Source organism: Mustela lutreola, chromosome 5 (assembly GCF_030435805.1).
Source record: "Mustela lutreola isolate mMusLut2 chromosome 5, mMusLut2.pri, whole genome shotgun sequence".
Taxonomy (NCBI): domain Eukaryota; kingdom Metazoa; phylum Chordata; class Mammalia; order Carnivora; family Mustelidae; genus Mustela; species Mustela lutreola.
Window position 1 is genome coordinate 627,704 of NC_081294.1, and position 15,841 is coordinate 643,544.

General features: G+C 64.7%; 1 protein-coding gene and 1 long non-coding RNA gene across 4 annotated transcripts in view; one reads left to right on the forward strand and one right to left on the reverse strand.

Moving 5' to 3' along the window:
• The window catches only part of ZDHHC11 (zinc finger DHHC-type containing 11), a 55,836-nt gene that overhangs the window by 36,295 nt on the left and 3,700 nt on the right, over positions 1–15,841 (reverse strand). For 2 of the 3 annotated variants that reach the window (XM_059173566.1, XM_059173565.1), the window contains exons 2-7: positions 13,545–13,757; positions 9,736–9,914; positions 9,220–9,363; positions 6,744–6,868; positions 4,228–4,383; positions 1,587–1,696 (exon numbers count right to left, since the gene is read on the reverse strand). In XM_059173566.1, the coding sequence (XP_059029549.1) occupies positions 1,587–1,696; positions 4,228–4,383; positions 6,744–6,868; positions 9,220–9,363; positions 9,736–9,914; positions 13,545–13,757 (927 nt within the window). The remainder of the gene's footprint in view (positions 1–1,586; positions 1,697–4,227; positions 4,384–6,743; positions 6,869–9,219; positions 9,364–9,735; positions 9,915–13,544; positions 13,758–15,841) is intronic. The other variant, XM_059173563.1, reaches the window with a different exon arrangement.
• Positions 396–1,201, forward strand: LOC131831531 (uncharacterized). The gene is made up of 2 exons (XR_009353674.1): positions 396–497; positions 801–1,201. It is a non-coding gene; the product is annotated as an uncharacterized LOC131831531 (long non-coding RNA).

Consider the following 15,841-nt stretch of genomic DNA (forward strand, 5'->3'; position numbering starts at 1 on the left):
AGGGGCGGCCAGAAGCGGCGGGTCCCCGCCCCCGCCCCTCCGGGACGCGACCCCTCGCCGCACCGCCGGCACTTCCGGCCGCTCCCCCGGGGGAGACCGACTTCCGGCCGGGGGCGCCGCGCTGTGACCCCGTGACCCCGGGCCTCGCGCCTGCTTCCGCCCGGGGAACGCCTCGGGTAGCCCCGCTTCGACCCCCGCGTGTCTCGGAAGCGCACGAAGCGGTTCTAGGGTCCGTGCGGGAAAGTAAAGCGGGAACGAGTCGCCCAGAGCCGCGGAGCGCGAACGGCCGGGGGCGGGGACGCAGGGGCGCGGCGGGCGGGGGTCGGGGAGCGGCCGGAAGCGGGTCTCCCCGCCCCCCAGCCGGAAGCGGCCGGAAGCGGGTCTTCCCCCCCCCCCCCCGCCAGCGGCCGGAAGCGGGTCTCCCCCCGGGAGCGGGGCCGCGCGCCCCCGCTCGGTGATGAACCGGCAGCGCCCCGCCCTCGGGAGCACGGACGCGGGTGAGGGTCGCGGGAGCTCGGAGGAAGGTGGTTTTCCGGCCGGTCGGCGGCGCGGGCGCCTGCGGCTCCCCTGCGTGCGGACGGACGCCTCGGCTCGCGGCGGGCGACCCCCAGAGAGCGGGCCCAGGGCCGACGGGGCGGGAGTCGGTTACTAGTTAACTCTGAGCGGCGGCACCTCGCAGGCCCCTGGTCCCGGGGAGTGTCGCACTGGGTCGGGACCCGTGTTTTCACTTCTGTGGGGTCAGAAACTGGGGGCGGGGTGGCTGACCTCAGCGGTAAGTGGGGGTTTCCCTTCTCCGAGAGATTCTACTGGACGCGGAGAACGAGCACAAGCAGGGGAGCGGCGGAGAGAGCAGCTGAGCGGGGAGCACCAGGCGGGACTCGATCCCAGGACCCCTAGATCATGCCGTGAGCCGAGGCCGCTGCTTAATAGACGGAGCCACCCAGACACCCCTAGATTCTACTTTTTAAGAAAATGACGAGCCGCTTCTCAGGGCGACCTAACTGGACTCCCCACCGGCGCTGTGTGACCTCGGCAGCCTCCGCGCCCCGTTCGTCCTGGGCGCAGCCGCTCTAGTGCTGGAAGGGTCCCTGCGCACCGTCTTTTCCTGGGCTTGTTCGCCGCCCATCGGCCCTCCTCGGTGAAGAGCTGGTTCAAACCTTTTGCCCATTTAAAAAATTAAAGCGCTGGGTCATTATCGAAAGTTCTTTATATATTCTGGACACAGTTATATGACTTATTATTCATGTCTGTGGCTTATATTTTCATTTTCTGAATGGTGACCTTTAGAAAAGCAAATGTTTTTAGTTTCTATGAGAACCAGGTGCAGAAATATGTGGGCCTCAAAGGAGTCCGCCCTGCTAGCTTGATTCTATAGATAGTGAATGTAGAGATGTCGCACGCACACGCACGCACACACACACACACTGCGTCGCACGCCATGCAGACTCACATATACAGACACACACACAGAACACTGAGCCCACACACAAAGCTCTGTGCTTGAGAAGTCCCAGCTACAAGGTGACCCTGGGCGTTGTCCCAGACCTAGATAATATGAGTGGTGAAGAAGAGGGGCACCTCGGTACCTGTGGGAGTCTCGTTTGGACGGACAGCTCTTCCTTCTCTGCTGCAGCTCTTGGAGTCTGTTGCTGGCGGCCCTGTGTCATGTAGTCAAACGTGCTCAGCTTCTTGGCCACTGGACAGGAGAGTGAAGGAAACACACAGTTGGGATTACACAAGCAAGCAGAGTGGCCCACATGCCACAACCTGGCCTTCCAGGGCTCCCCCAGGGTGCTGGGAGCTGCTGCTTAACCTGGAACACTGGGGGGGGGGGTGCTGGATGGCCACTCCAGACCTTGTCTGGCCTGTGGGCAGCAGACAGCAGTTCCTTACACCCCCAAGGCCTGGGGTCCCCCCACCCTGGGAGCAGCTGCCCTGCCTCCTTCCCAGGCCTCTAAAGTCCATGTGGACTGACACTGAGGGCTATGCCCAGCGCAGCTAGGCTGGGCCACTGGCTCCAGCATCGTGGCAGTGGCACCCCAGTTTGCTGAAAGAACATCTCCGAGCTCTCGGCAGCACGGTTCGTGAAATGGGCCCCTTTCAGCCACGCACCTCAGGGGAGGTGCCCAACTTCCCATTACTCTTTTCCTAAAACCAACAAATATGACAGATGGTTTCTATTTATTTCCGGAAAGTGAGAAAGCCCACCTACAGAAGCCTATTTGCAGCTCGAGGAGCAGCCGGAGGGCGGGCCACTCCCCACGCCCTGTGGAGCCCCCAGAGGCTGCTTCCCGGGTGGGGTGAGTGCAGGCAGGGCAGAGCCCATCCCCTTCCCTGGTGGCTTGTGCGAGCGCTTCTGCTTTTGTTTGCTTTGGCTTCTCTTTCTCAATTAACTCCTCCTGGCTCCTGCTGCATTCTTCACACTCCCTCAGAACCTGTGTCGGCTTGAGGGTGCAGAGCTGCCCTGGGCTACATGCTAACGAAAACTCTCGGCCCTTCACCCGGATTTGCCCCGTCACCTTCCCCGTCGGAGGGTAAGCACACGCTGTGTGTCTGCCCGAGCTCACACTCCTGAGTTTTGTGGCACACTTTCATCTGACAGTAACAAGAGGAGCGGCCGTTGAGGAAGCGAGGCCAGAGCACAGTGTGCACCGAGAGTCCCTCGTGTTCGCTCTGGCCTTACGAGGCTCTAGCATGGGAGCTCAGGGCCGCTGGCCTTCGGGAGGCTCTCCCCCACCTGTGTGAAGGTGGCTTTCCCTAACCCCTGCCGCTGGCACTCCCGCACGTCCTTCCGGGACAGCTTGCCCTCGCCAGCGTCCCCACTCCTCCTCTTGTACTGCAGACTCGTCTGGGTGTCCTTTTCCCAAGCTTCAAAGTGGAGCATCTAGCTGCCAGCTCCAGGCCCCCACCTCAGGGCATTCATGTGGTCCCACCCTCTGGAGGGCAGGCTGACCCCAGCGCCTTGCAGTAGAGGTGATGGGGTGTCACTCCCATGACTGTGCTACAAAAGGCCGGCTCTGCCTTGCTCTCTTGCCTGCTCCGGTGAAGCCCGCTGCCCTGTTGGACGCTCTGTTGAGCTGGAGCGTCTGCACAACAAGGACTGGCAGGAGGCACTGGCTACCAACTCACAAGGAGCCAAGTTCAGGAGCTGACCTGCCACTGCCCTGGTGATGACCCTAGAAGTGAATTGTCCCCTGTTGGATGAGACCGCAGCCCCTCCTGGCACATGAATGAAGGGACAAGGGACCCACAGAAACTGCCAGGCACTAAGACTGTTGTCTCAAGTGCCTACATTTTGGGGTAATTTTACTGTGACTAACAAGAGCTAATATCCCCACTTTGTTCCGGAGGTCTGTTCTCTGATGTCCAAATCCCCTATCTGCAACACCTTGAGCCCTAAGCTCAGTGTGCTTCTCCCTTCCAGGGGTCTCCGGTGCATGCCACCATAGTGAGTATGGCACCACTACGCTCCTGGGTGCCTGAGCTAGAGCCTCTTGGTCCTTGTCCCCAGATCGCAGGTGACCAGGAGCCCTGTGGACTTGTCCTCCAGTCTTGCATCTGCCCATCCTGATTGGCTGCAGCAGGCTTCTGGACCTGCCCGACTAGCCACCTGCTGGCTATCATGTATGCTGTGACTGTGTCCCCAAATGCACCCCATCCCCTTGGCCAGTGTGTGGAAGCTTTAAGAAGGGCCTGAGTCGATCTGGCCCTGGCTCCGCAGAGGACGCAAGGATAGTCCCTGCACCAGACCGGCTCCAACGGCCCCATGGGCCCCACCGGTGCTGGCCTCTCCTACATCCAGGCCACAGTCTGTCATCTGCATTCAAGGGAGGGCTTCGTGGGGTGCAGACGACCTGCTCCTGTGTCAGGGAGCGGTGGAGCCACAGCATGCAGTGCCATGTGGACACCAGAAAACCACCCGTCTCCCTGCGGCGAGGTTGGCCAGCAGAAACTCCGGCCCTGGTTGGCTGTTTCTCATTGTTAGGACTTGGTGCTTTTCTAAATCCCCCGTTCTTTTCTCAAAGTGCCCTGTTCCTGCCTGAGATTCCACTCCTTCATCTCTGAACCTTCTAACTCGAGGTCCCTGCAGGTCTCAGAACACAACCAGCCCTGCTGTCCCTTGAGGGGTGTCTCTTCTCGACTTGTCTTTTGTGCTCCTCTCTGGCAGCGGCCAGCTGAGCCATCATCTGCCTTGGCACAGGCAGACATAGGGGCTGGGACACGTACTTAGATACAGATGGAAGACAAGCAGGTGCCCCAGCAGCAGGAGGCCGATGACGTCCAACAGCAGCACCAACACCCCAATGCCCAGGACCACGGGAGTCTTCACCTCTACAGGGAAAAGGGGGAGGAACAGCAGCCAGGTGTTCTTGTCGGAGACCTCTGTGGAGGCAAGGGAGACACGCACGGTGTCCGGCACCCAGGGCATGGCTGCGCCTCTCCTCAGCAGACAGCGCGGTGGCAGGAGGAGAAAACGAGCCCCAGGGAGCCCCTCTTCCTCGCCCGCGCATGCCCTGCCTTACCTAAGTGCCCTCGCAGCTCTCTGCCATCCCACTTTACGGGCGGGAGGAGGGGGACCAAGTGTCCAGGTCCCAGAGCCTGGCCCCGTGCCCGTCCCCCACACCCAACCTGCCCGCCAGCCAGATCCTCGTTGGTCCTTGCCAGACTGTCCCCTCAACCAGCCAGGCTCGCTCTCCCAGAGACCCTGAAGGCCGCAGCCAGCACCTCGGGGCATTTCCGGAGCATGGTCGCCTGCACTGCGGAACTACGTGTTATTAAGGAAAGCGCTGAGGGTTCTGGAGGCAGATTCCCGGAGACGGAATTCTGGCTGAAATGCCCTGACTCCGGGCCCTTGTGTGGAGACCCAGAAGGTGGCGGCCAGGCCCTGTGCTGCGTCACTGCAGGCCACGGAGGCTGCAGAGCCTGTGCGTGGAGCTGGCCGACCCCACGCTTGTCCCATCAGCTGGTGACATTTTGATGACTTCCCACCAATAACAGCAGTCTCCCAGGGAACTGGCGGTTATGCAGCCCCTTGGAATCTTCCGGAACAGCACACCCCACCCAGATCATCGCCTCATTCCTCAGGCATTCTCACATGTAGCTGGTCCCGTTGTGGCTCCAGAGCCAGCAAGTCCCAGAGAGAAGCCAGGGTCACTTGGCCTCTGTGCACCTGCTGCGGCCAGAGAGGCTGCTGGGCTCCGGCAGTCACCCCACCGTCTGTCCGCACAGCTCACTGCAGCACGGCCCGGCTAATGCCCAGGACGGGAGGCGCCAAGGTGCTGCTGGGGCACTTGGCTGCACAGAGGTCGCCGCTCTCCAGGTGCGAGCCACGTTTTGGAGCGTGGGGGGCACTGAGCGACCCCGTGGTGGGGAGGGCCTTCACGTGGAACTCCCGTGCCCAGCCTTGACTGCTCTGGAGGCTGCGCGTGGAGACTAGGAAGGATGGCAGGCGGGGCGCCCCAGCTGGCTGTGCCCGGAGCCTGAGCAGCTGGTCTGCTGAGTGGCTCCCGGCCTCGCCGAGGCCCCGCTGCTCCGTTGTACCACAGAAAGGACCCAGATGCGTTTCCAGGCAGAGGCAGATCAGACAGTCCATGCCGCAAGGGCTTGGCTCTAGCCAGGGGCTGTGTGGGCCTCGGGGCGAGGGTGCATGGGGCACAGTGCCACCAGGAAGAGGCACAGGGCAGCCAGGCTCTGCACTGGACGACAGCGGGAGCCCTCCAACGGCACAGGCTCTGGAGGAGGGAGATGTGGGGTCATCACTGGCCCCGTGGGCTGGCTGGCCGCTCACTCCACTGGGAGGAGGGCGCTGTCCAGACCTGCTCCGGAGCCCGAGGCTGGGCCTGGCAGCAATGTTAGAGCCTGGACAGAGTGGGGGGTCCTGGGATGTTCTGAGCTGAGTGACAAGGTCCTCTGTTCTGCTCTACATGCTGGGCCATGATGCGCTCTGGAGAGAGGCCTGGGCTGAGACAGGCAGCCTTGGTCTGCGCCCTAAGGGCTTAGGTCCCCCTCCAGACAGATGCAGGTGGTCCTCTGGGGGTACCCCCTGCGTCCGTATCCGGGCCACACACTTGCCAGGTGATACAACAGAGATGCTGTGTGGAGGTCAGGGTGTGGCGGGTCCCAGCTCCCTCCAAGGCTGTGGGGGACAATCTGTCCTGAATCCCAGCTCCTGGGGCTCCAGGCACCCCTGGGCTGTGGCTGTGTCCCTTGTCTCATAAAGACGTTCTGCACAGACCCAGCACCTCGCTGCACACACTCCTGGGTATTCTTCAAGATCCTTTCCCCGAGTAAGGTCACACTCACGGGTCCGGGGGTGAGATCATGGGCGTATCTTTGAGGCCACATCCAATCTCACATCTGTTCCTAAGGCTGGGCTCCTGCCCCCACTTAGCAGAGACCTGCATCACATGTCACCCAGAACCCATCCCTGGGCAGCCCTGTCCTCCCCAGCCCTACCCTGCTCCCCACCCAGACCAACTGCAGGGCGCCGGGGAGGAGGGCTCCTCTCCAATGCCTGGGGTGGCCTGGGAGCCTGGCCCCTGAGCACCCGCAGGTCCCGCACCCCCTCCTGGTACCGGGGGCCGCTGCCCTCCTACCCGGCCACGCCGCTCACCCAGCGGGGGCCGGGCCGGGCTGGCGCCCCCCCGGAAGGAAGGCTTTTACCCCAAAGATGGCTGGAGGTACAAGCTAACACTTGTGAGTGACCCAAGAGGGAGCACCGTCACAGAGGAGATGCTGTGTACTTTTGTAGCAGGGGTGCGTGCGGAGCTCCGCCGGGTCGATGAAGAACTGGATGGAGACGTAGAGCAGGACAGCCGTGAGGCAGAGCAGCCCGGCCAAGGCGGAGGCCACAGAGAGGAAGAAGTACCTGTGGGAGAGGCGGGGTCAGTGCCGGGCTCAGGGCCGGAGGACCCGCAGCCAGGAAGTGCGGCAAGTGGTGAGGGGTGGCCTGGCTCTGAACCCAGGACCCTGCCTTCTCCTGTCTCCTGCCCCTGAGCCTCGTGGGAGCTCTCCGGGGGACACCACCGCTTTGCGGCTGTCCTGACGGCACCTCCATTTCCTGTGCCTTGGGATCCTCACGTGTGCCCCCTAGAACCCCCTAAGGTGGAGAGGAGGGGCCGCCTGGCTTGTGGCAGGGACACAGAGGCTCTGGGCCCGGTGGGGCGGGCACCGGATCCCACCACAGCATGGCCACCACTCCCGCAGTGACAGAACTGCGGAAAGTGAGCCTCGTGGCCTCAGACTGGAGTTGGGGTCATGACGGCTGCTGCTGAACGGAACTGGGTGTGGACACCCGGTGGGGTCCTAGCGCCGTTCTCCATCAAGGCCATCAAAGCCGCATTGGTTCGGGAGGCCAGGGGCGTGCACAAGACAGGTGCCTGGCCGGGTCTGGTTCGTGGTGGCTGAGCTCTGCACGCCCTCCCTGGGCCTGGCTTTATGCTTTGCCATCAGACTGAAATCACTCCTGCCCCCCTTGCCTATGCTCAAAAGACCCCGAGAATGACCCGTCCATCCAGAAAATAAACTGTGGTCGGCATTCTTGGAATGTGCTCCCACAGTCTTCCCGAGGGCTCTGTGCTCTCGTGACCTCGGAGGAAACCACTTCTTGAACGTTTTCGGCCTCAATGTTTTCTTCAGCTGAAATTCTGTTGATCACATGATGCTTTTCCAGAACTTCTGGCAGGCTTTTTACACACATCTTTAGGTGGAGAGCTAAAACGTGGGCACTCCCACAGGGTCGGCTAGATGTGGAGCATGGCCCAGGGGTCCAGGGGAGATGCTGTCGCATTGTGGCTCACTCAGTTCCCTGAGGGGCGTCTCCTGTGCGATCCCATGCAGGCCCAGCCTCCTGGGTGTCCCTAAGCTGCAGGGGACACTGGCCTGGCCCCACACCTGGTTCTGGTCTCCAGGGAGCCCTGGCAGGCAGTGGGTTTGCCCCACACAGGAAGGCCCTGGGCCGTCCTGTCGGGCCGTCAGCCGGCGAGCTGCAGCCCTCCCACTGGGGGCCAGAGCCTGTCCCGCCAACGTTTGGGACACGAAACATGGCTTCCTTGCCTGACTCCCGCGTCTGCAGAGCCTTGGCCCCCAACCCAGCACTTCCTCCGTGAGGACCTGCTTTGCTGGTTTGTTATGATTTGCCCTCTTTTTTTGACAAAGTCACAGGAGGGACTCTGGGGCAGATGCAGATGGACAGTAGCCCTGTGCCCTCCCCCCCACTGCCGCGCTCCGTCCACGGGAGGCAGCCTCTCCCTGCTGTGCACTGGGCACCCACTCTCCTCCACCCCCGGCCAACACTGTCCGCTGGATGCCGGGACGGCTTCCGCAGCTCCCCCGTGGTCAAGCGGCTTCTTGGCCCACAGGGAACCCCCTCAGCCTGTTGCGCCTGGGCCCGTCAGGACCCCTGAGCTCCAGCCTGTGCTGTGGGGCCCTCGGTCCTCCTCTGTGACAGAGCCTCCCCTCTCCCGACGGCCGAACCTCAAGGGGACCAGCTCACGGCCCCAAGGCCTTAAGGATGTGTGTCCGGAGCGAGGAGAGCCCTGCTAGTGTGAGCAGGAGCCTGCCCTAGCCTGGAGGGTCAGGGGCTCCTCTTCTGCAGGGAGGCGGCGGGACGGGGGCTCCCAGGCACCCCTAGTCACCAAATGCTGTTTGGGCGTCTCTAATTAGGAGAGCTTTGCCGTCCTTCTGCTCAAGGCCACAGTGCTCTTCCGGCCTGGGCCAGCCGCGCACTTCTCACCTGGGCTTCCTGCTCCTGACGGGTGCATGCGGCTCGTCGGCAGGAGGTGGTGGGTACGCAGGGGACCCCCTTGGCCGCTGCGTCACCAGCCAGCGAAGGCCAGTGTGAAGGAGCAGCACGGGGAGCGCCGCCCCTCCTGGCCGCACAGAGCCCAGGCTCCAGCCGTGGGCACCTGCTGACGCTCACAGGCCCAGCCCTGAGCCTGACCTGGCTGGACGCTTGCTCCCAGGCCCGTGCTCTGCGCTCCGATGGCATCCCTGGGAGGAGGCAGCCATGCCCAGGCCAGCAGCTCAAAACCCCGCAGCTCCGCCCCTGCCCCTCTGCAGGGCTAGGACCTCTCTCGGCTCCCAGTGGGGAACAGAGGGGCAGCCTGTGAGCCCCTGAGGCCTGCGGCCCACGTGCTCGCCCTGTGAGGCCCCCCCGGCCTGCAGGAGGGCTCTCCTGGGGACCTGCCCCCACCCCCGCAAGCCCCTGCGGCCACTCACCAGTAGTTCCTGCCCCCGACACAGTTGTTAAGCCACTTGCAGTGGTGGTCGAAGCCTGAGACGCACTTGTTGCACGCGCTGCAGTGCTTGGCCTTCGGGCTCCTGAGGGGGGGGAACGCGGGAGCATCAGCCTGCCGGCAGCGCCTGCGGGAGGAAGGTGCGGTCCGCGCCCCTGTCCGCCTGCAGGGGAGTGGCAGGGAGCATGGAGGACCAGGCCCCAGACGGGTGGCATCCCCTGGCCACACCTGCTACAGGTGCCAGGGCTCGAGCTTGGAGGCTGGTTTCGGACCCCACCCTGAGCCACAGGCCTCCCGCCCAGGCTGCCCACGGAAGCCACGACTAGCCCGGGCAGACATCTGATCGGTGAGGGGCCCTGTGCTTCTGACACCCACTGCTCCTCGTTCAAGGACAGCAGCGCCGGCCAGCAGCCTGGGAACAGGCGTGCCCTCCGCAGGCCGGCCGCCGCGCTGGGCAGGGGACCCTCGGCCCCGCCCATGCCCACATCCGGGCACGCACACGGTGACCTCACACAGGTGGCAGTACTGGTCCTGGATCACATGTGCGTGTTTGGACCGGTCGAAGGTCGGCACAGGCTCCGAGTAGTTCTTCTTGCGCCGGACATTGGGCTCGGCCGGGTCGATGGAAACCGCGAGCAGGTGGACGGAGAGGTGCAGAAGGAAGAGCCCGCCGGTCACCTGGGGCAGGGGTGTCAAGGAACGCGAGGCCGGGCCTGGTCCCCACCCAGGGCGGCTGCTGGCCAGCGCCGCGGGAGCAGAGTGCAGGCTGAGAGCCGAGTTCCAGCACCGGCCCAGCTCCCACCCCCACAGTCGACTGAGCGCCCCTGTTCCTTCCTCCACGACAGACACGTGCACTGGAGAGGGGCTTTCCAGCGGAAGCGGGCCCTGGGGGCGACTGCCGGTGACCTGAACGTGCCACGCGGGGATGGGGGGCCACGCTGGGTGCTAAAGGAGGCGTTGGGGCTTCTCAGGCAGCTGGGAGAGCACGTGTGGGGTCATCCAGAAACAAGGGTGGGGAGGGAGGGCTCCCACACCCAGTCCCCGTGGGGCACGGGGCTGCCCGGTCCGCCTCCATCTGCTCTCAGCTCCCCCACCCCAGCCCCTCGGGCTCTCTAGCACCCACTCCCTCCATGGCGCCCAGGGTGAAACCAGGCCCTGGGACCTCACCCTCCCCTCCTCCTCCACCTCGGGACCAACACACTGTCCCCATGGAAACCAAACAGAAGCGAGGGAGGCCGCCTCCCTATCTGTCCTGCCCTGCTTCTCTGGCCGGCTCTGGGCTCAGGGCTCCAGGGTGTGGTGCGGGAAACGGCCGGCTGTGGGCACCCGGCTCTGCCGTGATTTGGACAGGAAGAGCAGGGGCTCTGAACAGGGGGCTGAGGTCATAACTCCGTCCTGCAGGAAGCCCCGGTGGGATCCTTCTCAGGCTCTGCCCCTCGTGTGATATGAGCTCGGCCACCCCGCCGGCAGCGGCGCTCGGCCTGCGCGTGGGCCTGCGTCCGCGAAGGTCACTGCACCCCAACCCCGGGCGGGAGGCTGCTTCTGGCCAGACCTGCTCATGGCCCCTTTTCCTCTAGCCTCAGCACCAGTGTAGACACAGGACTCTGGTGCCCGCTGTGGGCACGGCGGCAAAGGGGAGCCAGGCCTGCTGGGCGAGCATCGCTGTCAGGAGGATGGGTGAGGAGGAGCAGAGGGCGGGCGGTCAGACCAGGAAGCTGGTTCCCAGGCCGGGGGCAGGTGGAGGGGCGGCTGAGAACCTCCCCTAGTGGGGAAGGGACTGACCAGATCCCTCAGGGCCGTGGAGAGGAGGCAGTGACACCGGGACACTTCATGTAGCCACCGGACCCCGCAGGGCTGGCTAGGGCGTGGGCCTCCCCGGCTCCAAGGCTGAGCCGACCATGGCCTGTTCCATGCAGGGTGCGAATCAGCAAGGGCGGGGTGGGGGGGCCTTGACGGGGCCGGACTTCATGGTCACGGTTGGAGACAACAGCACGGTGCTGGCGTGCCTGCCCCCTGCACCTGCTCCCTGAAGCCCGAGGCGCTGGCCAGACCGTGGGCATGTTCGTGTGGTTACTGGGGCAACAGGAGACAACCAGAGCAGCGGGCGCAGGACAGTCCGACGCTGCAGGGGGTCCAGCTGCTGGCCCAGGTGCGGGCCCCTTCCCCTGCCTGCCCCAGAAACGGGAGGGCAAGGTGCCCGGAGGGCAGCAGGCAAGGCCAGGGCTGGGATGTGTGCTTGAAGGCCTTTGCCCCCACAGCTACACAGGGCTTGCACGAGACCACCGCCGGGGCACAGTGTGGGGACGGCACGGCTCGTACTCTGACCCTCAAAGTGCAGGTGCCCAAGGCCCCTGACCCGAGCCACTGGGCCAGCCACATGGAGCTGCCTGCCGCCATTCCCCCCAACGTCCCAACCCCGCAGGTGCTCCCAGAAGCTGTCCACCAGGAGCCAGGGGGTGCGGCTTCCAGCCCCCCCAAGCGGTAGGCTAAGTCCCTCCACAGCCCCCTGAGCACGAGGCTTTCCAAGCAAAAACACAGCCCACCGGCTTGTCTGACCTACTGTCTCCCAGCGCTCAAGCCAGTGACCCCAGGTCAGTCACGGGAATGACACGGAGCAGCAGAAGGTGACCCCACTCTGCCTGGCCGCTCGCTGGGTCGGCTCCTCACTCCCGGCGTCAGCCAGCACGGGCAGAGCACCTCGAGCATCACGGCGGTGCCGCGCTTACTCTCAAGTGCCTTCGCCTGAGTGGCTGGGGCGCCCGTGAGGGACAGGTCGTCAGAGCGGGGTAGGAGGTCCCACTGTTGGCCGGCGGGAGGCCCTGGCCCGGAGGCCTCGGTCCCCTAGCAACAGTCTGTGTTTGGTAAAGCAGCGGCCGGCGCCAGCCAGGACACACGCCCCCCCGTCCTTCCGCTTCTGCTGCAGGAAGTGAGGCGCACCCAAGCCCCCACGGCCCCAAGCACGTCCGCCTCGCTCCAGCACTGGACTCAGAGCAGGAGGTCACCGCACGGTCCCAGCCACAACACAGGCCCCCGGACTGCATCGAGGGCCCTCCGACGCCCGGCCCTCTGCACAGTGAACCCTCTGGGTGGCGCTACTTCCCTCTGCGGTGTGGGGGGAGCTCAGACCCCCAGGGTCAGCCAAGGCCTGGCAGGGCTGTCTTCCTGCTGTGGGAAGCTGCGACCCCACCCGGCCTCCGCCCTGGGGCCAGGCCCGTCCCTGCAGACACGAAGGACCGCGGCGCCCCCCAGTGGCCAGAGCGTAGGCCCTACCGCAGGCGTGGGGCGGGGCCGCGTTCCCCGCTCCACTCCGGTGGACCAGACACGGCTGGGGGCCCCCGCAGGCAGAGGTCAGCCCGGTCAGGGCCCCCGACACGGAGACACGGGCAGCACGGGGAACCGCAGCCCACAGTGAGTGTGAGGAGGCATCAAGGCCGCTGCTGCCGGTGCTGGAGGGCAGGGAGAGCACAGCTGGCAGCTCCCGGACCCTCCCCTGCGGCACCTGCGTGACAGCCCCGTGCGCGTCCACGTCCCCAGCGCCTGCCCACCCAGCCTGGAGCTGCTCTGGTGACACGTCGGCAGCCTCCTCTCAGGGCTTCCATGGGACTGGCGGCCTCCACGGTGGCCTGTGTGGCGGGTCCTAGCGGCCGGCAGCCTCCCTGTCTTTGGGTCCGGCCACTGCCTGCCAGCACGCTTCTAGGCCCCAAGACAGGGCCAAACAAGAAAGCAGGGGACGAGCAACTGAAGACGGCCACTGTCACCATGAGTGTCCCCTGGAAACAACCCCTTGGGTCCCCGGCGTGCCCCTCCCACCCAGCCGCCAGGGTCCGGCCCACAGGGGACCTGCGGACATCCCCGGGAGACAGGCTGCGGTCCCTGAGCCGGGTGGGCTGCTCCAGTGGAGAGAAAGCCTTCTTCCCAAGCATCTGCCTGTGCGACCCCCGCGTGGCTGATGCGGGACCGTGCGTTTGCATCTGCACGTTGGCCGTGTGACTCCTTCCTGTCCTCAGGGCTCTCCGCCCCACTCCAGAGTGCCTCTGCCCCTCGCCGCCAGGAGTGTTCTCCCTAAAGCCTTGCGTTTAGCTGGGACCCGCTCCCGTGAGCCACACAGGAACACACGTAGGGTCCATCGGTGCTGTGGCCATGGGGGCCATCTGGGGTGAAGGGGGCGGGGTCAGAGGGCAAGATGCCACACCCATAGGCGACTGGGCGCACAGGACGGAGTGGCAGGGGGCCCAGAGGGCACGTGTGGCCTGAACCAGGTCTGGTGGAGGCCCCCGGGAGCCCCCATTTGGACACAGGAAAGGATACACCGTAGGCGACGTCCTTCCAGTCCCGCGGCAGGAAGGGGATGAAGATGCCAAAGCTGGCGACAGCCATGACGAGGACCGTGACCCAGGCCACCGCCTGGAAGGAGTGCAGGGGCCTCGACCAGCCATTCACTCGGGACCGGTTGGGGGGCGAGGGCCGCTTGCCCCCTGCTTCCGGGACGACCCGTCTCCAGCTCCTGCCCCACAAATCCATCTACAAGACGAGAGGAGGGCCAGACAGGCGTGCATGGACCCCTCCCGCAGCTCTATGGCAAGGGGGCCCCGGAGGCCCACCTCTGGGGGCAGGTGGCAGGTGGAGGACCCTCCAGGGTCCCAGGGGAACCCTGCGTCTGTCCAGCCCAGAGCAGAGACACAACTGCACAACACTCTTGAGCGTGTGCAGCCCACACGGCAGAGGACCCAGGAGAGGCATTCGCCCCGACCCCAGTGTGGCTGTGGCCGTGGCCGCCTCCAGGGATGGGCACGGGCTTTGTTTACAGATGGACGCAGACTCAGGAGGAGACCCATCCCGGACAGGAAGGAGACCCCTGTCAGGAGGCCCTCATCGCCGAGGAAACACAGGAGAAGTCTGCAGGAAAGGCAGACCTTGGCTGCGGTGACCAGGTGACGCTTTTATGTGCCTGAAATCCCCCGAGAATCTTTCTACGATTTTCCCTTAAGGACAGAACGAGATCCCACATTCCCAGAGAACTGCGCTGCTCTCACTGCGGGGTGAAGACCTGCGCGCCAGCGGGCTTCCGGGGCCTCCAGGCGCTCCGGGCCACCGGGGTTGAGGGGAGGGGCTGGGAGGGAGTGGTAGCCACATCTGGCCAGGCGGTGGGCGGAGGGAATGGGCGAGAGACCCATCACAGCCACGGGAGGCGGAGCCCTGAGGGTCCTGGGGACGTCGCCGCAGGAGGGCAGATTTTGGCTGCTCTCCACAGGCTGGCCACTCCTTTCTCAGGATGTGGGGCCAGGAGGGGCTTCCCTGGTCAGTGAGACCCCCAGGGGCCCACAGAGAGTATTCCCCATGGACAGCAAGACGACCAGCACACCGGGACTGGGCAGGGACCTGCGCTGCCACGTGATTCCCATATCATTCCCAGAGCAACACTCAGATGCAAGCCAGAACCAACAGAAAGGGAGGGGCAGTCAGATCCAGGACACGCGCGGACCTCGGGAGGGGAGGCGAACCAGTGACACGAAGGGAGAAATCCTAGGAGCTGGAACAACAGAGCAGAGAACTTATCTTGTGGAAGGAGCAAGACATGATGACGGAGTCAGTCCCAGGGCCACCTGCACTGGCCAGGATGAGCACAGCCGCCCATCCCGCAGGGGTTCCCAGGACAGAAATGTCACCGTGACCTCGTGGGGAAGCCACAGGAATTTGTGAAATTTAAACAAGCGGCTCCTGAGGTTCTGGGAGAATTCTGAACCGAAACAGATCCAGCCAAGGGTCTCGAGAGCGCAGGGGCCGAGCGCGAGGCCTGCAGGGACATGGGTCCCCGCTCCTCAAAGGGCTCCAGGAAGCTCCCCGCATCACACCCACAAGTGCCCCAGAGAAGCTGGGAGGCGCCGAGGGCTGAAGCCCACGGCAGGCACACGCATCCGGGTAATGGCGTGGGCATGAGGACAGGGCACAAGGAGCATCACCCCCGGGCCCTGCACGGGGCACCCCCTTCCCCATAGTCACAGGAGCCACGGGGCAGGCGGGGCGGATAGGGGTCCTGGGGAGAGACCACATGGGGGCCACGGGGCAGCTTCGCCCCGGCCCTGCCTCCCGTGGCTCGCCTTGGCTCACACACCCCCGTTCACGGACACCGCGTGTTCCCTCACCCGCTCTGCAGCGCATGCGGGAGGAGCGCGCGAACCTTCTTAGCTCCTGGGGATCACGTCAGTTCAAACCCGCAACCAAAGCCAGGCTCCCGACACACATGTCGCCTCTGGTCTCCTGGGGCGGAATGGGTACGGTTCACACGGCTCCACGCACAGACACCACTGCGCCCTGACACGCACACGCCACACGGGGGACCCCACACGTGACACCACAGCACGCACAGACGCGTGCACCGCACAGCGCTGCGCAGGCTCACAGGGTTCTGGACTTCACATACTCAGCCTTCCTCGGGCTCTTCCCTGGGCTTGAAGCCGCGTCCCCCACCCCTGCTTGCAACCCTGTCTTGCCTTCTGCACCTGTCCCAGTATCACTCTCTGGGCGACCCCCTAACGCCCCCGTCCAGTCGGCGCCAGACCCTCACGGACTCCTTCTGTAAGTGCCATTAATGAGCCCCTCGCCTT